General features: G+C 41.5%; 1 protein-coding gene across 2 annotated transcripts; it reads right to left on the reverse strand.

Annotated features, from left to right (window-relative positions):
* Nucleotides 1-245: 245 nt before the first annotated feature.
* podn (podocan) lies at nt 246-21,979 on the reverse strand. Of its 2 annotated transcripts, XM_080033332.1 has the most exons (12): nt 21,841-21,975; nt 21,097-21,178; nt 15,754-16,056; nt 15,255-15,348; nt 14,286-14,350; nt 13,340-13,449; nt 13,088-13,244; nt 12,394-12,509; nt 10,510-10,723; nt 8,752-9,195; nt 6,100-6,248; nt 246-1,852 (listed from the first exon to the last, which is right to left on the reverse strand). In XM_080033332.1, the coding sequence occupies exons 3-12, from the start codon at nt 16,030-16,032 to the stop codon at nt 1,684-1,686; spliced, it is 1,797 nt and encodes a 598-aa protein (XP_079889458.1). In that variant the 5' UTR covers nt 16,033-16,056; nt 21,097-21,178; nt 21,841-21,975; the 3' UTR covers nt 246-1,683. The 2 variants fall into 2 exon arrangements, with proteins under 2 accessions (XP_079889458.1, XP_079889459.1); XM_080033333.1 differs by lacking the exon at nt 21,097-21,178 and having other exon boundaries at nt 21,841-21,979.
* Between the last annotated feature and the right edge of the window lie 581 nt (nt 21,980-22,560).

Consider the following 22,560-nt stretch of genomic DNA (forward strand, 5'->3'; position numbering starts at 1 on the left):
TAGGGCCACAAGAGAGAAACAAATATCAGATAAGGAAGATTTTTTTGTCGAGAAATATCAAGAATAAAGACAAATACTCCGAAATTCTTATTGAGTTAGTGGGGCATTTATGTATTTTCAGCATACTACAATTGACGCGCATTGGTGTATTGGGACATCCTAAATCTTTTTCTGGCGTACGAAATAGTAGGGAAGTATGGGTATTGGAACGCAGGGTAAACCATGAAGACTGTTTCTAGTCGAAACCCAAAATAATATGAGCTTTATTTAACAATCCTTAACATTGGATTCCCAGTTGATTTGCAGTCTAACTCTGTCTTTTTAAGAATTCATCATTTCACAAGGCATTTCATAAAAAAGACTCAATATACAGACAACAATGTAATCCGGAAAAACTGAACTGGTGATCAAATGTTGTGCTCTGCAGTTTGTGAAACATGTGCTTATACAAACTATAGTGCATAACTGTTATATATATATATAATCATTCATATAAATGAATGTCGGTTTACATTCAAGCCATTGCCAAATGAGTTGACACAAAGTTGATTAAGCCTACCAGCTCCACAAAACTCTCTCGCCCCCTCCCCCCCCCCCCCCCCCCCCCCCCAACACTGGTGCAGGAGCTCAGAAAAATCATAAGAAACGCCCAAGAAATGATTCAGATGAATTCAGTTGTTCATTCTACTGCTAAGAAAAAATCCTGGACGTAGAGCAGAGTGTATAAAATCAATGATCACCAATCTACCTCGTGTAGATGCGCCAACAGTGTTGTTGTAATTACTCAGAATTCTTCATATGGGCAACATAAGTTACACAATAGAGCTTTAATTTGCCAGGAACAACAAAAAATTGCTTCTGTATTTGGTAACCCACAGCAACATGCAAATATAGAGAATGGCTGATGTAAAAAAAAGTTTGATTGGTATACTGAACATATTAAGGATGTAACTTTAAAGCTTTTCAAATGAGACGTGTTGCTCTCTGTTATTTTGTGTTTTCTGAATCACACTCCTGAGAGTTTGCCTGACAAAGTGAGCAAATGGAAAAATCTAAGCTGGAGTTGAGCATTGGTCATTTTTGACAATTGAAGAGGTTATGTATTACTTTAAAAGATAAGCAATAGATTTATAGATATGAAATTGAATTGCAGCCCCATTTTACAGAGTGCTTTTTGTGGTGTTTCATACATTGGTTTGAGATGACAAGGTTTTGCTAGCTTCAGTGGGAGACTCTTTTAAAGCCAGCGAGACAAGGCAGCCATTAAGAAAATTACACAAAGCGAGAGAGCGAAAGAGAGAGGCGCACACAGTGCGCTTCAGTTGTTAGTATATTGACTATGAAACATTTGCATCGAGAAGTTCAATTCGACTTCTGTAAATGCATTTTTAGAACAAAGCACAGAAATATAATTTGGTATAAGATGTTGCATGTGAACGGTCCAAAACAAATAGAAGCTTATATAAAGTTATATAAAGATATGTTATACTAACCAGCCCAAAAAATGGAATCTAAAAAGTACTTTTCATCCGGTATCCTGCACCAGGAAAATAATGTAACTCTGCCACTCAGCGAAATACAATAACAGACCTGGGAAAATTACATTCACAGGGCTCACTTCAAAGCCCCTTTTTTCTGTCCATGACAGCTTGAGTCCAATGTCAGTTTTTAATGGATCATGTCTTATGTTTCCTCTTGCTCCTCCTCCTCTTCTTCCATCATGGCATCACGCTCCCTCTCTTCTCTTTTCAATGGCCGCTCACTGGTCCCTGTGCCCACGTCCAGCACCTGAAGGTTGGTCAGGTGTGCCAGAGAGCTCTCGTCCACTGAGTCCACCGACAGACGGTTAAACCTGGAGAGGAAAAGAGAGGAAATAAAAACAATTTCATCCCTACCCCTGACAGGCTGTCTGTATGCCTGGGCTCTCAGAGACTAAACGCAAGAATGACAACGTGCTGAAGAGACGGTTAGCAGACCGCAGGCGACATTTGGGGGGTGGTAGGATGACCTACAGTAGAGGAAAGAGGGGCCATCAAGTAACTGCAAGATTGCTGGTTCCATCCCCGGCAACGGACAGGAGGGTGTGAGTTGTAAAACTAGTGGTGACTCGGTATTATATGTACAGTGCCCATCGTCTCTACCATTGTGTCCTTGAGCAAGACACCTAACCCCAAACTGCTCCATGGGCGCTGTACTATCATGGCTGACCCTGCAGTCCCTGACCGTTCCAAAGTGTGGTAACTTGAGAGGGGATATGCAAAGATACATTTCAATGTAGCCATTGACTATAAAGTCACTTAACTTAATTGACTAATCACACCTGTAGAGAGGATCAGGCAACAGGCATGACAGCTTCCTTCCACTCAGGGATCAGGAGAGTGGGGTCTATTTGTCCACACTCTGAACTAAAAAATCCACTTGAAAATATGTTTTCTTTCTCTTTTCTTTATTGCACATAAAAAAACACATAGGGCCAGATCCACTTAAGGATTGCACTGCTTTTGCCACAGAGCACGCGCAAAAGGCTGAAATGCGCGCAAACTGCACTGAAACCGCACTGTATCTATCGCACGTCCATCCCATTTGCACAAACTTTCTCCCTTCTTATGCAAATCAGCCTTGTTTGCAAATACGTAGCGCCATATCCTCAAAGGCCAGCACTTATTCACATGGGCCGTTTTAGTGGGTGCTATTTCTCCATACTCCATTTATCTCTGTCTGTCAAGGTGTATTCACACCTGCCGTGTTTAGTTCGGTTGATACGAAGTCAGGTGCATTTCGGTGCGCATCTTTCAGGCAGGTGTGAAGACAGCAATCGCACTCGGGGGCGGACCAAACAAGCGCTCCGAGACCCAGCTGAAGAGGTGGTCTCGATGCGCTTCCAAACGCACTCTGCTGCAGTTTGTTTGTGGTGTGAATTTGTCCGGATTCGATCCGACCCAATTGCAGGAAGCACTGTGCCTTTTCTTTTTTTTCTTTTTTAATAAATTGCCATCAGCTTCACATTATGGGAAAGTGTTGTTGTCGCCATTGTTAGGAAGATTAGTTGTGGTTTGACCGGGAGCCCGAGCGAATATATTACATTTGATAGACAGGACGCGTAAACATGCTGATGTGTTCAGCGACCAGATGAAGGAGAGGGGAGCGTCTCCCGCACAGTGACAACAGGTTCACGCTGCGCTTTGCATGAAGTGTGTGTTTTTATTTTGCTTCCCATGTTACGGGACCGTCAATACTGTGCTCGCGTCAGTTTGGAGCTGAGCTGCGCCGAGCTGACACCCAGCTGATACACAGGTTAATCAGCTGAGTGTCGGCTTCTTGCGAGCCGCGCGTCCAGCAGCAAAAACAAAAAATACAGTAAAATTATGTTTCACATCGTAGGCTACAAGCCACATAACGTGGCATTGTCATAGGGCTACATTTTATAACCATATGAAACAACACTAATTTTATGTTTTTCTTCTTTATTTATAGGCTAGATGTAGGCCTCTTTATTATTTTTAACCCCATATTATGATATATTTCGCAGTTTTTACTTTGTTCTTCCTGCTTCTCTCCACCCCAGAATGTCTGTCCAATGAATGAATGACCTCAGATCACATGTGTTTTGCTTCGTAATGCTGGTTCACTTGCAAAAGGGGCAATATGAAAGTGGACCACACCAAACTAAAAAAATCTAAATTATATTTGCTCTGGACCATAGCAAGTGAACTAGCGGTCTTTCCCAGTGTGAATACACCCTCTTTCTCCCCCTTTCTCTCTCGCTCTCTCTTCAAAGCTTGCGAGCTTTAAATGATATTGAATTGATATTGAGTTATATTATAGGGGGGGAATGTTTATCAAGACACTTCTGTAACACCTGGAATCAACTGCATCTACTCAAATCAATCAGTAAAAATGATTGCATATGTTGCCTATGAACTGTAACAACAAGTCAACAAGCAATACACATGTTATTAGTAATGAATACAAACACAATAAATCCTTCCTCCCACTTCCCCCACTGATGCGAGCATTCCAGTGGCTCTAAATTGGCTCAGGACAAAGGCTCCCATCTGTAGGGGGATTTGGGAAGAGAAAAAAAAGAGAAAAATGTGGCAGCAGTTGATCCGAGCAACAAGAAGAGCACAACTTCCTGGAAGGGGTCAAGGCCCGTAAACACCAGCCATAAAGCGGCTATGTTGAGGTCAGATGGAAAAACAAAAGCCTTGAAAAAAGGCTTGTCTGAAGCCTATTTACCCTGCTGCCTGGCTGCTGCTGCTTTTAGCTGCAGTTGCCTGTGTGGGTATAAGCCGAATACACCAAAGTGGATATTTTTGCTGAATGCCCACAAGGCAGAGGAGATGGAGAGATTAGACACATGCACTGCACTATACTCTGCAAAATGAAGTCCAATCTCGTCCAACACATAGTAAATTTAGCAGATTACTAACCAACCAGGACACAAAGTATTTTTACATTTTTTTTTTATAAAGGTTTATCACGTGGTTGACTTCCATGTGCTGGAAACACATTCTCATAGCACTGAAACCATGGTTTGTACAATTGAAAGGACCTTTTGACAGTTTACGGAGAGACACTGAAGGTGAATAGGGTCAAATGTTGAACTAATAGATGACATCATGAAACGTTGCCAGTTCATTACTAAGATTAAAACAAGTATTATTTGGATTACTTTTTTTTCCAGAAATGTTTGAATAATTATGAAAATAGAAATAACTTACTTATTATGTTTAAATGTGCATATCTTTAAATAACCAGAAACCTAGATGTTGGACAACGCCAGAGTTAAAATGTTTATTTCATCTGAACAACATATTAGATTCCAAAGTTTTTAACTGAACATATTTTGGATGGAGCCTTTTTTCAATGTATAAAGAAAATACCATGTACAGTTCTTAAAAATGCATTTCAGCATGTTTTTTAGAACAAAATGTCTCATAACAACATATAAACTAATATTTCTGTAATAAACCAAGATGGTTGTGTAGGAGCAATACAGAGGCAAACAGACAAGGTTTAGTCAAATTAACACCTACATTTTAATTTTGGACCTTTTTTTATACTAGTATGAAAGAAGACATCTTATGGAAGCAAAAAAGACAAATACATATCTGTGTCTGGCCTTTAACTATGTTGTGAAATGGGAAACAACAGGATTGACATTCTAAATCTAACCTTCTAACTTTTTTTAACTTTAATATCAGGTTAGTATTCCTTGCAGAGTTGCAAAACTGTAAGTGGCTTGTTATACTTCTTGGAAATCACGCTTGTTCACTCCCTTGGCCAGGGTTTGATAAGAAAATGTATCCCACTCCCACATAAGGTTATTATGATGTTAGTGCCAACAGCAGGCTAGCTTATGAAGTCACTGCACCTGGCAGAGAAAAAGCCTGGCCCATAATTCCCATTTAATCATGTGTTGCTTTTGCCAGTTTTTTCTTTCATATAAAACAAAGCGCATATGTTAATCTGTGAGCGTTAGAGGTGCTGGAAGGCTGATTTTCTTTCTACTGGAAGAGGTGAAATAAGCGGTTCCAGTCTTGGTGCTAAAGCTGAGCTATCCAGCTAGCTGTAGTTTCATGTAACCTTCAGACCTACAGGACTATAAGTTTATTTTTTTTATTTTTTTTTATTAGAAAATGGCAAACCTCAAAACACTACTTTCATATATTTAACAAGCTCATTTCATAGATTGTGTTTTATCCCCTGTGGATTAAGTATTCTAAGGCACACTTACTCAAGAAAAAAAAAACTTTCCATTGCCCGTAAAATTCCACCTGTTTTGATTGTAAGAACACAGGTGTTGCAACGGTCCCTCTGAGACAGGCAGAGCGATATAACAAATGGTAAGTTCCTCACCGACATGCTTCAGTCACACTTGTGTCAAAGTTTCCTAAGTGGAAAGAGAACCTGTCTAAAAGCACAGTCCCCCCCCCCCTCCCCCCTCCCCCAATCCTCTTTCCTCAAAACCCTAGACAGAGTGAAGAGCATCAAGTTAAGGCCCATCTTGCGGATGAATTGACTGTGTCCAAGAAAAATAATAATAGCTACAACGTTATCCGTTTGATAAGACCTGTTATGTTGCGCGTCCCTTACCGGAGGAAGATGCCTTTGATGTTGGGAGTGCCTTCAAACACTGAAGCAGGGAGACTGGAGATGCGGTTACTCTGCAGGTGAAGGTACTCCAGAGACTCAGGCAGATCAGAGGGGACGTGGGACAGCAGGTTGCCAGACAGGTCAAGTGTCTATGAATGACAAGATGCAGAAGGAACAATTAAAATGTTTCACTCATCTGTTGCATATTATTGTAAGAAATATACAGAAACATGATTTAAATTATGTGTAACTAATATAACACTGCAGGAGCTCTACAAATCCTGAGTTTCTCACGGGTTCCTGTTTGGATTCCCTCTGTTGTCCACTCTGGCTGTGCGTTCCGGGGAACTGAACTTGGCTACTACTCTGGAGGTGATACTTAAAGGTCACATATTATGCTAATTCTCAGGTTCAAAATAGAACATTTCGGTTTCCAGTAAAAACTGTTTTCATGGTTTAATATAAAAAAAAAAAGTTAGATTTCTCACAGTGCCATTGCTAACTCTCCTCTCTTTAGACTCTGTCTGGAACGCTCCATTTTATTGGCTCTGAATCTAGATTCAGTGCAAACTGTCCCTGCGTTTCAATAGTTGTTCAATATGCCCTTGTTCACTTGATTTTGAGGGAATCCCCGCCGCCATCATAAGTGTCGTTCCAATTGTTGGAAAACTGAAGTGAACTTAGTGAGATAGACCCTCGGAGGGCTGAGTGATCGAGTGAACATCCATGGTCACTCCGAGGTGGATATCACCCACAGTGCATTGCAGTTCTTCTTCTTCTTCTTCTTCTTCTTCTTCTTCTTCTTCTTCTTCTTCTTCTTCTTCTTCTTCTTCTTCTTCTTCTTCTTCTTCTTCTTCTTTTATTTTACTGCAGACTGTATGCCTTTATGGCACATTGCTGCCATCTACATGACAAATATATATACTGTATATATTCCAAAATGCCTCAATTAGCCTATCCTATTTCCACAGGATCAATCCAGTGAATGTATTGCAGTTTACACATTGCTGCTATAACACCGATGGCTGCCAATTAGTATGCCTATTTAAAACAGATGTTTTTGGTTGAAACAAACAGAAACTAAGAAAACATGTCGGACCAAATTTACAAGTGTAGGTAACAATATCTTGATAATCTAAATTATCATGTCCGAATTAAAAGTAAGTCGTGCTATGGAATTTTCTTAATATGCAATATACTTTAGTAGAATGTCATAATTCTCTATTTTTTGCATTCAGAACTACCTATGTGACTGACCGTCCATTGTGACTACAAGGGCAAGTGTGTCCCATTTAAATCCCCCGCTCCTCCCCGCCCACTCTCCCTCCAAGCTCCAAGTTCCCTACGTGCAACGTATGCTGTTACGCCATACCAAGGGCTGAGGGTAAGTGAACGAGGGGAAGTGGAACTAGTATTGAAACGCAGCGAGTGATTTTACCCGGTATCTAGGGTTGTGGCTTTTCACAGGTGGAGGTAGTGCTAAGTTATGTTGGTAATGAGGGGGCATGGCTTTATCTCCCCTTATGATGTCATAAGGGGAGATACATCTGAATCTTTCAGAAAGGTGGATGTGGAGAAAAAGAGAGAGGTTGTTCTTTTCCCATACTTTGGGAGTCTCTAATCACAAGCTTATGTTGAAAAATCATTTTAAAAAGTGCATTTTGCATAAAAGGTGACAGGTGCTCGCAAAAATAAAATATGAAAAAATCGTCTACGTTCAGCCTCATACTCTGAGTGAGGGATTGACAACAGCTCTCACCTTCTCCCCCCTCCTCCTCCTGTCTTTATGTGTAACTCACTGCCAGTGATTGAAATGGAGGCATTACAACTTTTTACAAGTTACAAACCATCTGGAGTCCTCTGCGACATACCCGAAATATTTTCCCCTGAGAGCTAACTATAGCTTTATGTGCTTGTCTCTGAGATGGTTAAGCAGTGTTAACATGAGAACTCGCCTCTACCTGATGCCCATATGTCGAAGAATGTTGAAGAATACCCCAAAAGAATAATAAGGCAGTGACACATCATACAGTGTATTTGGAGTTCCAACCCAATAAATACAGAGGCAACATGAGACTTTTCTGGCACTAGAAAAAACCCATCCCAGGTTTCAGGGTTCCTGACAGTGCTCGTCAGTTTGGATTGGTGGAGCAGATGTGTCGTCATCACATCACAAAATAGATGTGTGACGAGCAAATCATTTCAGGGAGATGTGAAAAAAATATGACACAAGATGACTGAAACATGAAGGATCAAAATGCACGCCATGTGGCAAACGGCAGAGGGGATTGGATCTTCTGTGTGTGACCTGTGTTCAGCAGCGGTTTTCTGGATTTTGTATCTTTTGTCCGTGTACGCTTTAAACTAAATGTATCGATGTTTTAAACAACCTCAGAAGAACTACTGTTTATGTTGTTCACTCAACTCACACGAAAACGATAAGCGTGATCCCGTTTGCCCTTAAGTAGGTATTTTATCAGAAATGGCCCAGTTTGTAAAAATACAGTGGAAGCACAAGGATGAACCTCATACCAAAACCACACTTGAATCTTAAAAGCCTATATGCTACAGCTTGTTAGGTTTCTGCAGTGGACAAGAGCTACAATATATCTGACATGTAATCTGCCCCCCTCCCCCCTAGCCCCCACTCACTGTGAGGGCGCTGAGCTCCATCCACGCTCCCTGGTAGACTGAGTTGAGTTTCAGCTGGTTGTCACTCAGGACAAGCTTACGCAGCTTGTCCATGCCACTCAGGGCTCCGTCCGGCACAGAGTTGAGCTGGTTGCCCTTGATCTCCAGGGTCTGCAGGCTGCGTGGTAGACCCAGGGGCACGGAGTGGAGGCCGTTCCCCGAGAGATCCAGGGTCTCCAGCAGACGCAGCTTCCTGAAGGCCTCGCGGTGCACCTTGGGGCTGGTCAGCTTGTTGTAGCTGAGGTTGAGCTCCGTCAGGGTGTACAGCAGCACCAGGTCGTTGCGGGCGATCTCGTTGATAGAGTTGTGGAGCAACATGAGGGTCTTGGCCCGTCGAGGCAGGCCCCTGGGGACACGCTCTAGCAGGTTGTTGTACATGTGGAGAGTGTGCAGCTTCTTCAATCCCTACAGTGGACAAACGACAAGCCAGGGGAAATTAGAGGTGGATTTACCATTGGTTGCAAAGTGAGCAATTGTCTTGTTGGGCCCCCTAGCTACCAAAGGGCCCCATACAACATGAAGTATGGTTATCATAGTTTTTCATTTATTCAATTCAATGTATTATTTTTAGGGCTGTCAAAATTAACGCGTTAACGCAGGGTGATTAATTTATGGAATTAACCCGTTCATTTTTTTAACGCAATTAACGCATGTGCAGAATGATCCGCCCCGTACATCCTGCCGGCTCTGCACTACAGTCACTTTAACGTTGTGGCTGACCCAGGATCAGTAGCTGTGCACAGCCAAACATAGCAGCACGCTAGCCCATGCTGTGTTTTAATCTGTTTACGGCCAGGTCTGTGTCACGCGCATTATAGATAGTATATACAATCAACTGCCGCGGGTGACAGTTGATGTCGGGAGCAACAGGAGGAGAAACATTGTCCGCTCTGTTCAGAGCCCGCGAGGACACAAACGTCTGCAGTTTTCAGAGGTCTGTGTGATAGACATCAACATAACGTCGGCTTCCTGGCACAAATGAACAGTCCCTAGGACGTGGTCGCGCGTACAAACACGTACAAACACGTACAAACACAGTACATTTAGTCTGATTTAAATTTATTTTTAGTATTAAAACTATAATTTGGATTTTCAATTAATAAAAATACTAATTTTAAATGTACATCCACCTTCTGTCATATATCTTTCCGTTCATACAACAATATACAGAGAAAATTCGAATTTTTCGGGCATATTTCGAATGGTAAAATGAATCGTGATTAATCGTGATTAATCCACAGAATCCTGTGATTAAAAATGTTAATCGTTTGACTGCCCTAATTATTTTACTTTTCTCTATGTCTTTCTTAAAATCCATTGGCCTAAATGGCAGCAGAATGCTGAATGCCTGAGTAGTCTCAGACTCAGGGCCCCCCTTCAGTCCCCTCTCCATTGGGCTATTCCATGATCCTACTGTGTATCTGCAAAAATGGTTCAGTAGAAGACAGTCGTAAACGAACAAATGGATAGGCATGCACATGTAGAGAAATAACAAAGACAATCAAAAAGAAAGATATATAAGAATGGTAAAAGAACCATGCTTGTGTTTTGCCTTAGGCCCCAACATAAATAGATCTGTAATTCATTATTAATCACATTTTCAAAACGTCTACATTTGTCAGGTACGATGCAAAGCAGTTTTTTGCACATCATCATCATCCTCAGTCATTCACTGCAAAAGATCAAAAAGAATCTGAAATGGCCCAAGGAGCTGTGTACCTGGAAGGCGGCGGGGTGGATGGAGCGTGAGCGCAGCTGGTTGTTGTGCAGCAGCAGGTATTCCAGGTTCCTCACCGAGCTCAGAGAGTCTCCGGGGATGCTGCGGATGGAGTTCTTCTCCAGGTGCAGCAGCACTAGATTGCGAGGCAGACCCTTGGGCACCACGCTCAGGTTGTTGTGTGACAGGTCCAGACACTCCAGGCTACTTAGCATGCTGCCAGAGAGAAGCAATAGAGAGAGAGAGAGGGAGAGAGAGAGAGAGAGAGAGAGAGAGAGAGAGAGGAAGTATTCAAATTTTCAGCTCTCTGATCCAGTCCTCGTGTGTGCCTTCACTCTGATGCTGCAACATTAGAATTCACATAGTACTCAAGGGGATTTTCTTTGTTTACAATTTTTTTCCAAGATGATAGCATTTGTTAAATCCCCCTAGCGATTAAGCCTGCACCATATCAGGAAAACTATGATATGTGATAACATTGTTGAATATTGGGAAGACAACTTCTCTTAGGATATAATTAAACAAATACTTAAATACAGTATATAGTTTAAAGCTTTACTTTTTAATACTTTGTATGTATTTCTGCTTTAAACTCATTCCCAACATAGACGCCAAAAACTAAAAAATTAAATGCATGATTTCCATTTCAACAACATGGTTTTATTGTTTATTATTTATTACCTAGGGGGCAAAACCCCTTTTTTTTTGAAAAACAGACATGGAGCGTTGTAAAAGGTTGTTCACCAGAAATGATATCCAGGACCTTCCAGGATCCCAACCTGGGTGGACAACCTGGTCAACTAGCTGCTGGAAAGCTACAGGGGGCCGACATAGAGCAAATCAGAACCACTGTTTAAGCGAATGGGGATGGGCTAATAGGGAATTTTTTAAACTTATAGATATCATTATGAAACTTTGCAAGTTGATTACTGACATTAAAACAACAACTTTTTGTATTACAGTATTTTCCAAAATGTTTAAATAAATATGAAAAATCATCAATATCTTACTAATGATGCGTAAATGTGCATATCTGCAAAGCCCCAAAATCTAGATTTTGGACAAAAGCAGAGTCAATTTTTTTTTAAATTTTGAAAACAAAACAAGTGTCCAACTGCCTGAAAATACTGTAATACAAAAAGTTGTTGTTTTAATGTCAGTAATCAACTGGCAAAGTTTCATAATGATATCTATAAGTTCAAAAAATTCCCCATTAGCCCATCCCTATATTAATCTTACTGTGACATCACAGGTTAAAAAAAAAACCTTACTTTGTAAATATTACTGTGATTTCTCCTACTGAGACATCACAGTAATATTTACAAAGTAATTTATTTTTAACCCTATATTTATCTTACTGTGATGTCACAGTAAGATTAATATAGGGTTAAAAAAAACACTCTTTCTGCCTTTTCTCAGGCTAGGATGAACCGATTTTTTTTTTTTTGCACATTTATACTACATAGGATCTCAGAATTCAATACACCTTCATATTCCCACCGGTGAAGTAGGCCTTTAAACAGTGGTTCTGATTTGCTATGTCGGCCCGCTGTTGCTTTCCAGCAGCTTGTTGACAAGGTTGTCCACCCAGGTTGTGATCGTGGAAGGTCCTAGATGTCATTTTTGGTGAACAACCTTTTACAACGCTCCATGTCCATAAAATCACTTTGCCCCCTGGGTATATTGATCACTTCTTAAGCAAACGCCCTTTACAACATTTTCTGGCATAGGCTAGATTTGATTGACCAAATAAATTGACATGCAGATTGTTATTGTTATTGCAGTTCAAGCAGTCTGTGAGATACTTCTACCGTATTCGCTATAATGAAACACTTTTTATATATAGTGCAGCCCTGCTATGGGGATTTATGAGAATTTGTGTCCACCTGAAAGTCTCGTTGTCCATGCCTTCGTTGCTGAGCAGATTGTTCTGGAGGTACAGCTCTCTGAGGTTTGGCAGGTTATCAAAGGCCCCCGCTGGGATTTTCTCCAGCTTGTTACTCTGTAGAACAACAGCAGCCAACCCTTATGTTATCATCATTTACCAGGCATTTATATCATGGATGAGAAGAGACCGGCTAACATGGCTCCACCACCACATGCTGAGTACATCAGTAGAAGAACAGGTACTGATCGTGTCACAAATGGATCGCAGTGCAAGGGAATGGAATTCTATCCAACAACATATCAGGGGACGAAACACATGCAAATCATTTACTAAGCAGTTCAGACAATGGTTGATCAATACATACACATGTCAGCACTATGATCATTTGTTGTGAATGTGGTCAACACACTATGTATGTTCTTTCTTTCTTTGTTCTGTGATGCCCTGGTTTGTGCTGTGAGGTTCCATCCTGTTTATGTTGTTGTTTAGAATCTTGTTTAATTGTATTTTCTTTTAACTTCGATGTCAGGGGACTACAGATGGTAAAATAGCCTTTTTGGCTGATTCTGGCATTTTTAACCCATGTATGATCATGTGTTTTATTAATTTGCACTGTCCCCTTCTTAAATAAACTGAATTGAATTGAATTGATTTGAATTGAAAGCTAATGCGAGCTTTATCAGATGGTGGACCTTCATATGCAGCCGGTAGAGGGAAGAGGGCAGGTTCTTGGGCACCACTCTCAGGAAGTTGCTGGACATGGTGAGGATCTCCAGGCTTTCTGAAGCGTTGAACATTTGGTCAGGGAGCCCTGTGTCAGTCAGCTTGTTGTTATGGAGATACACCGACCTGGGAACAGTTCATTTTCCAAGGTGACATTGCCAAATGGACATATTATAACTGCAGGAACCAAAGGGGTACATCTACACAAACATATTCCATACCTCAGTTTTGGTTTGTGGCCAAAGGTGTACGGGTATATCCTCGTGAGCTGATTGGCAGCGAAATCAGCACTGACCAAGGAGGGTGGTAAGACCTTTGGTGCTGAGGTGAGCTTCAAGTGTATACAAAAAAAAAGTCACTGTTAGATTCAACTGATGTAGAGAGTGTCTTCATTTATTTAGACCATCTTAAATAGAAAAATAATAATGTTTTTTTCTTCTCACAAGTGACCTCTATGTGCTAAGCTAAATTCCCATTGCCATCCTCAGCTTGACTTGTGTGCTAACTAGCTAATGCCAGCTTTGATACAGCCAGTCACTCATTTGCAGACAATTGGCCACAACTCAATTTAACACAGAGCAGAAATGCTACGTGACTAGCTAAGAAGGCCCCTCTAATAAAAGTAAGGTTTTCGTTGCTTTTCATTCGCTTCATTGTACAAAAAAAAAGCAGCAGAGAATATAGCAATCCCAGAGATTAGATGTTCATTTAGAGCTCTCTCCTTTATAACATGGTTTATGGATTAAAGCAGCATGGGTGTCTTTGAGGGCTTACTGAGCACTTTAAAAAGCCCCCTATTCTTCCTGTATCCCATTTGCTTATTCATCCCTGTGAAGGCACAAACAAATCTGTCCATCCTTTTCTCTCTCATGCTGTGTCCAAAAGGGTCAGTAACATTTTAGCCCTGACCAGCTGGCACGGCCATACTGGAAGTGATTACAAGCATAAGCTTCACACAAAGCTGTACGAGAGGAAGGCTGCCACCCCTCTCTGCCAGCTGGCACTATGTCAATGCATCAGAATAATAGACTAGAAAAGCATGGAAGGAGATAGAGTGAAAATATTGTGATGGAACTAGATGAGTTGCCATTGCTTGGTGGTTGTAAGCAGATTTGAGGTCAGTGCTGAAAACAAACATTTGAAACGTGGGACGGATGCATGACTCACCTTGTTGTTGGCCAAGTACAAATAGGCCAGCTGTGTTAGCATCTCAAAGCCTTCGTCTTCAAGGCCTATGAGGAGAAAAACATCAAACCTATGGTACACGTGAAAATAATCTCAGATTCTTTGAAGGAATTTCAGGAAAAAAATCTGTACTGAATTTAAAACATTAGGACGCTGATTCATCGTCACGAGGAATGCCAAATGTCTGATGTGGTTTCTTTTACTCTGTAATGTCTGTCCAACCACAACACTTTCTGTACAGAGGTTAAACAATGACACATCGCTTTGCTGATTCACATTATTTTAGTTCAGTGAAGCTCAATTATTTGTTGTTTATGAAATGGGTCAATTCGTTTTACACCATGCTAAGCAATCATAACACAATATACTCCAGTAGCTAGCCACAGCCGGCCGTGAAGAAAAAAATCCACCAAACGTTGGTCCTCATGTTATGAAAAATATTCTGATGCCCATGTCCATCCCCTCCATTTCCTGGATGTGACTATACTGGCTGTGACTAAATGCTGGCATTAACATTGTCAAACCACTTTGTATAGGAAAGGTTTTTGTCTCTATGAAAATAAGACACCAAACAAAAAGTCTTCTTCAAAAAAACAAACAATCCCGGGTGCTCCAGTGGCGTTGTGGATTGAACGCGTACCACATTGCCACCGGCCTTCGTTGCAGTGGTCGCGGGTACGAATCTGACCCGTGGACCTTTACTGCAGGTCATCCCCCCTCTCTCTCTCTCTCTCTCTCTCTCTCTCTGTCTCCCCATTTCAACTCTGTACTATCAAATAAAGCTTAAAATGCCAAAATAAAAATAAATAAATAAATCCCGGTCACATAATAGCCACTTTTTTCAAACCAAAGTTGCTACAAATTGACTTGACAGTTTAGGGCTCTTACATGGCTCAGAGAATGTGCACACTTCACCACAGTCATTTCATCAGATTGCTTCACAGTCTTTACCATCAGTGGTTATCCAGTTGTTCTGAAGGTTGAGAGTCTCGAGGTCATGCAGATGGGAAATGTGCTCCAAATGGATCTCTTCAATTTTGTTGTTCTGGCATCGGGGAACAAACACAGACACACACCAAAGACGCAAAGGGACATAAGAGACTTGTGTTATAAACAATCATTTTGAGGAACCTGGAACTAAATGAAAGTATAGAAAATGTTTACTAACAAAACTGTAAACAACAACAATGAAACAGTACTTTTCCGGTAGCTCATTTAGCTTCAAACATGTGTTCCAGGAATCGAATTTTCCAGTGAGTAAAGTTTGTTTATTCAGTTATGAGAATATAACCTAAGGACATGTTAAACTTATCTGACACAGCTAACACTGTGTGTGTGAGTGTGTGTGTGTGTGTGTGTGTGTGTGTGTGTGTGTGTGTGTGTGTGTGTGTGTGTGTCATGCGTGAATGTGTGTGCGTGAATGTGTGCATGCGTGCGTGTGTGAAAGCACCTGTAGAGAGAGCTGGCGGGTTGTGTGGGACAGCTCTGGTGGGAACTCTGTGAGGTCCACCCCGGCGCAGTCCACCGTCTCCTCATCTGTACAGCTGCAGTCGGCCGGACATTCGATGGGCTCGGGTTTGGTCAGGGCTGTTGTTGCCATGTCGGTGTAGTCTTCCTCCTCCTCCTCCTCTTCCTCTGGTTGTAGTGGGGCCTGGCAGCGCACCAAGGCCCCAGCCAACAGCAGCACACTCAGGGCCCAAAGGAGGGAACGCCTGCTGGGAACGGCCATGTCCTCGGCTCAGCTTCGATCTCTCTGTTGCACAATCACAACCACAGCAAAGTTAAAAACATCAGGTCACGTGTTCTGCGGTAACACTTTACAATAAGGGTACACAAGCATTAGCTAAGCATTAACTTACGCTTGGTGTATGCTTAACTAGCTTATATGTTAATAACTAAGCAGTAACAGTTAGTTAATACTTAATAAGCATTAACTATGCGTTAACCAACTGTTACTAGCATTAACTAAGCAGAAACTAACAGTTAACAAATGTACCCTTATTGTAGAGGGTTACCTGTTTGGTTCCTATTTTGTAACGGCTTCTTCACCATTAACTCCCATGCCTGCTGTCGTCACCAAAGACAACACTGATTAATAGTGGTGAGAGTAACCAATAAACACACAAAGTAGTGGGCCATAAACAAAACAAAACAATAAACTGAAAGAAGCTGAAAAGACTTTCCAGTGATAAAACTGCAGATTTAGGTGATACATCTCTGTGGATATGTCACTAAAAGCACATTATATTTATAAATGAGTGTATGGTCCTATGAAGGCTTGAGCACTGATAAACCTAATGTGGCGGTGCCCCTCAGAGTTTTTGTGAAAGAGATCATCTCTAGTTTGTCTTCTATTTGAAAAGTTCCACTCTGCCCACTAATCGCCCTTTTACGCAGTAGGGTAGGAAATATACAGTCAACACTTTCAGTCAACGCATCATCGATTTTAAGCATTTCTGTCAGTTAAGCAAGATATTACGATGACTTGGAAAATACAAAAACCCAATTGCTTTAACATGGACAATTGGTTAAAGGATTGAATGGATAGAATGTCTTTGGAAAGGGCAGCATCAGCCCTCTATGAACCATAGAGATCAAGGACCCTGGATGGTTACACTGATTGAAAAACTGAACATATAAATGAATTTACTGAATTGAATATAAAAAAAATAGAGGCAACACTATCATAACTGTCAAACTGATGTAACTGTGTTACGTGTCACATCTTCTACTTTTTACTTGACTATACTACATACTGCATCTGCCTTTTAGATATCTGTAATGTACATGCAGTATGCATACAGTTGGTACAAACTATTTATTCATCAACTTTGTACCTTGAACTTGACCCTCTTGCTTATTGAGCCGTGACATCGCTAGGTGTTCTCTTTTGGCAGCTCAGTTGATGTAAAGTAGCCTAACTTCCACTGCACAGATGATTTTGTGTCAGAACAGACGAAAAAGCTGGCGGGCTTGCACACTGCATAATGCGACAGGATGTAGTAGGACATCCAGGTATTTTGGCATACTGCATTTGACATGCACGTGTTGGGACATCCTTCATTATTTCTAGCAGGATAAAAAGCGTTAAAGTATGAGTATTGCAACGCAGGGAAAGAGTAGAAGAAGAGCAGACACCTGTTCATCTGGTCTACACGGGTCAATCTTGGAGGTGGTTATCATTTATTACATGGTTTACATGTATCACTTCAGGCCAGTGAAACAGTTTTAGAATTTGGAGTGGCTGCAAAAGCTTACAATTCCACCGGTAATGCACAGTGCAACTGGCTACATAAGCTGGTTTCAATCCAACAAATGGGTGCAATGTTTCCTGCAGCTGGGTCATACTGGGCTTAGAACATGTTCTCACCCAAAGTAAAACCATATCAGAGTCTGTTTGTAACCCGACCGAGACAACCTCTTCAATGAGGTCTTGGTGTGTGTTTAACATGTTGGTCAGGTTCTGTAAAGACAGTGCTGCGGCCTTCTCAGCAAGTCAGGTGTGAGGCAACCACCAATCCATTGCTGGCATTGGATGACCTCGCAGTAACAACAACATCAGTTCCAGGAGTCAGATGGATCCCCCATCCCCCAGGGACTATAGGGAATACACATGTGCTACAAATCCACCAAGTCTGGTCTATGGTTCTGAAGTGAAGGAGGACCAGAGATCAGTTCCACTTCAGCATTGGAGATGTCTATAGCCCGTTCACCATGGATAAGCTGGTGAAGCACCTGGGGAAGATCTTCACCTGCAGCTTGAAGGACATGTCTCTATAAAGGCCAGACCTGTGCTGGACCTGCCAGCAGTGGACATGTCTAGAGTCCCTGGAAAAGTCGAGGTCTGGATGGCCCAGCATGGAATCCTCTCAATCCTCCTGTGGTCCACAGAGTGACCAGGACAGTTGAAAGCTTTTGAACAGAAGTCATCTGCAGAAACATCTTCTTGCCCCATGTATTCAAAGAGAGGAACCATTGAACATACAGTATCCTTAGTAGCTGCTTCAAGGCACTGGGCGACGGCCAGGCCCTGCAGTTTATTGCAGAATCCATCAGCAAGGGAAATCAGCAACAGCATGTAGGATCCACCTTAACAAAGAGGATATCTTGTTCATAAAGGATACCCTTGTTCTGCTGGTCTGCTTATCTACGGGATGAGACAAGGCTGATTACAGCTGACCTGGGGAGGCAACTGGAGATTCCAGTGCACATCAGCCAGCTCTCCCTGAGACGTTGAGGCAGCTCATCCTGCTAGAACAAACTGTGCCTTGGCAGGAGAGGATGGAGAGACACCGGAGGAGGAAAGGGGGTAAGTACCAGGAGCTGCTGGAGGAGCAGGTGCATGCCAGTGGAGGTGGGCTACCAGGGGGTTTGTAGGCCACCCCCTCTGCAAGGCTTACGGAGCCCTGGGATCACCGGCCAGTGCAGGTGAAAACCATTAGGAACAACAAAGAGGCAGCAGAGAGGTGACTGTGGCTGAAGAGAAATGACCAGTGGAGTTAGGAGCATGCCACTTGGACACATACTTAAGCCTGATGGAGACGGGTGCTTGGATGAGGGTGTCTGTCGCAACAGACAGTGACTCCAAGATACAACCCTGAAGCGTCTTTGCATCAGAAAGTGTGTGCAAGACCTGACAGATTTGGGAAGTACAAACATCACAATTTGTTAAACTGATTGAAAAAACATTATTTTGTGATAATCAAACGTGAAAAAAGTGATACTGTATTTCTAAATTGCTTTCCATAGGAGATAGTGATACAGTCAACTGAAGTGGGAAATCAGAAAGTTTAAATTAAATTCCTCAATTACCATTTTTAGATTAAACATATACTGCTACGAATCAGTGTTCTTATGAATAGTCCAGGGGTGTGTGTGAGTGGGGGGGAGGGGGGTCCGTACCTTATGATGTAACTTAATCAGACATTTGCTTTCACAGCAGTTTATCTGATGCAGCGATCAATCCAATTTAGCACATACAGTAGCTGCGTCTTGAATTCCCAGCAGGTTCGGTTCAATTAAACCAAAGCTGAGTTAGTGAAACAACAACAGACACAAAATGTCTGGATATAAAAAAAAACACTCATACCAGGATCGATATATAAACTTGTGAGAGTCATCTCTGCCGAGGCTCAACAGATTCAGACATTGATAACGGGTAAAACCCACTCAACACAACAAGGCAGATAGATTTGTGTAGCAGAAGCACTGTGACTGACTTGGTTGGAAACATGCTTTTATTTTCTTATAACACCCCAAAACCCAATTTGCCTTCCAGCTCACTTTTGATATTTCTGTTACTTCACAGGTTAGGATTAAAACACTAGCAGCAAGGTAGTGCTTCTCCTACTGTGATAAGTCCAAACATCTGACAAGAGAAGGGCTTATATTAACATCTGCTGCTGCTCTTTCTTTTTAAAATGCATGTATAAATATACATCTGTATTTACCTTTGTACCATGTCTATTGGTGCATTTAAGCTTGTGTTTTTCTTACTTGTTTTTGTATCTTGTTGTCTGTCTGTCTGTCTGTCTGTCTGTCTGTCTGTCTGTCTGTCTGTCTGTCTGTCTGTCTGTCTGTCTGTCTATCTATCTATCTATCTATCTATCTATCTATCTATCTATCTATCTATCTATCTATCTATCTATCTATCTATCTATATATCTGTCTGTCTATCTGTCTATCTATCTGTCTGTCTGTCTGTCTGTCTATCTATCTATCTATCATGTGCAGGCAGCATATAGCAGGTGCTCTATACTTTTCAGACTCTATTCACTTTTAATCAGTTTCAGATGAATTGCTGGGAGAGTTATCCATGCTGCCTAGAGGATCAGTCCTGGAGACTTTGGTAATTTTTCATCCTCCAGCACCAACATGGGATTTGCATTTGGGATTTTTGGCTGAAATGACTCAATAACTGTTAGATTGATGATGGATATGCAATTTATTTGGTATTTCATAGATGACTTGGAACCACTTATACTTTGATTTATGGTCCAATGAATGCAACACTAATGACATTCCCATCAGTTTAAGCTGTTCCTTGTGCTCAGTGCTAATTAGCTAATGTTAGCATGCTAAACAAGATGGGAAACATGTTAAAAATGAAACCTGCGTAGACACACCATGCTTTGTTAGTGCCGGAGTACATCATCATAAAGCCACTAGATCAGCTCCTGTAATTGTTATCGTTCCAATGGATGCCGCTTCAAATATCTTTTTGCAGATACAGTTTATCAATCCATGCTCTTGACCAATAGATCGTTCCCTCAGTTAATCAACTTGCTTGTCCAATTCCCATGTCCAATTTTCTTTTTCTGTAGGCTGAAGAAGCCGAGTGAAATTACCCAGATGAAATCATTGCAACAATCTCAAATTTGGCTTGACTGGAGACCACAAATGTTCACAAATGACTAAATGTAAGTCTGAAAGATGTCGTCAGGTATCAGGCTGGGTGGATTAAACGATTGATGCCTTGGAGTGGCTTCGTGGCAGGTGTATGATACAGGATTTTTGGAGCTTGACCCACTCCAGAATATTTTTTTGCTTTTGCTGCCTCAATCTGTGTCTCTCTCGAGGGGGGGCAGCAGACTTAGGGAAGCTAAACTTAACTTTACAGCAAGCAAAACAAATGTAACCATGTATCTGGTTACTGTATTGGAAGATAATGTAGAGTTTTTGATCTACCATTACTGGTCTATCCCTGCAAGTCAATTTCAAAAACTGGAGAATAGAAAAACAACCATCATTCATTATATATATATATGTGTGTGTGTTAAACTGTTTTACACACCAGGCCAATAGCAAAAGACTGCGGGCTCTCTGTCTTTTCTCTCTGCGGTCTCTGAAGCTTCAGTCCTCACCAACTGTAAGGTCTAATTTGAAAAAAGAACCAAAATTGTTGATTGCTCTAAAATCATTAAACACCAGAATTCACAAAAATCAATCAAGTCAAATCTTCAGGAATGGAATATAAGATAACATGATTATTAATGAATCTATATATTTATTTAGCAATTGTCTGACAAGCACTATAGCAGCAGCAGTATACAGTATATGTTCAGGTTAGTGTTTTTGGTTAAAAAAAAGCCCATTTATCAAAGCCTGTGCACTTCCCTGCACTAAATGCACACTAAAGACCATGGCTAGAATATTAAAAAATCATCGTACCAGGGGTCAGGTATATGTGTAAAGCCTTTTAAAATAGTCACCAACATTCACATGTTACCCTATTCAGTGAGATGTATTAGCGGAGATGCTGAGCGTTTTCTATATATCATAGTGTTTTCCTGCGTTTCTCTCTCCTTTACCCAGCTGTGCAGGAGCTTGTGAAGTGGCTTTACTGCGCTGTGTAAAAGTGTTACATCTGGACTGTCTGAAATGCACACATGCCCCAATTGTCATGCATGGATGAATGACGCTGACACACAAAGCTCAGTCTAATATTTCCCACTTTAACTTGAACAGCGAATCCCTATAGCATGCAGCGGTATAAAGTCTGCAAAAGAAGCAAAAGCTAACTGGTCTGCTACGTTACCCCAGTCCGACCAACGCTTGCTGAAACACACTGCAGCTCTGATGTCCAGTCCACACACACAGGCTGTCCCATAGCAGGCAGGGAGTCACAGCATAGAGCCACAGCAGATACCCTCCAGATGTGTGTGTGTGTGTGTGTGTGAGAGAGAGAGAGAGAGAGAGAGAGAGAGAGAGAGAGAGTGGGAGTGGGAGTTAAGAAAGGCAGGGGAACAGGCGAGAGTCAGGAGAGGAAGGGAGTGAGTAAGAGAGAGAGAAAGCTCTGACCTGCACGAGTGCCAAAAACACAAATTCTTTCCTTTTCTCTCTCTCTTATTTTTCCCCCCAAGAATGGATTTTTTTTCCCGCCCTCGATGTAGCAGCTCTGTTTATTTCTGATGCAAGGTTTGGGTTTTTGACTGGGTTTTGGTTGAGTTTGGTTACATTTGAATCATTGGATTTACCAGAAATACAGTTCCACAATAACTCAAACCGATAACATGGCTTATTCTTGGATACAACAGCTAAACACATAATAATTAATGTAGCCTACACTCAATCTTAAAGCAAGCTGAAGTGCAAAAGATTATAGAATATGTTACCAAATAGGGGCACCCTTTTTTCAGCTTGGAGACAGACGCCTGTTCTTAGGAAGGCTAACTTTAATAAATTGTCTCAAATATTTCAGCAATACATTTGTTAGCCTGCCAAAGAAGGGGCGACGGGGTATGATCTAATGTCCTAT

This window comes from Ammodytes marinus (assembly GCF_949987685.1).
Source record: "Ammodytes marinus genome assembly, chromosome: 8".
Taxonomy (NCBI): domain Eukaryota; kingdom Metazoa; phylum Chordata; class Actinopteri; order Uranoscopiformes; family Ammodytidae; genus Ammodytes; species Ammodytes marinus.

Bases quoted from the DNA above. Each gene is read 5' to 3' on its own strand.
- podn (XM_080033333.1), bottom strand. From the start codon at position 16,032: ATGGCCGTTCCCAGCAGGCGTTCCCTCCTTTGGGCCCTGAGTGTGCTG. The intron at 13,450-14,285 runs GTGAGTCATGCA...ATACACTTGAAG, and splicing joins TGTACTTGGCCAACAACAAG to CTCACCTCAGCACCAAAGGT. The intron at 6,249-8,751 runs GTGAGTGGGGGC...TGTCATTCATAG, and splicing joins TGGAGCTCAGCGCCCTCACA to ACACTTGACCTGTCTGGCAA.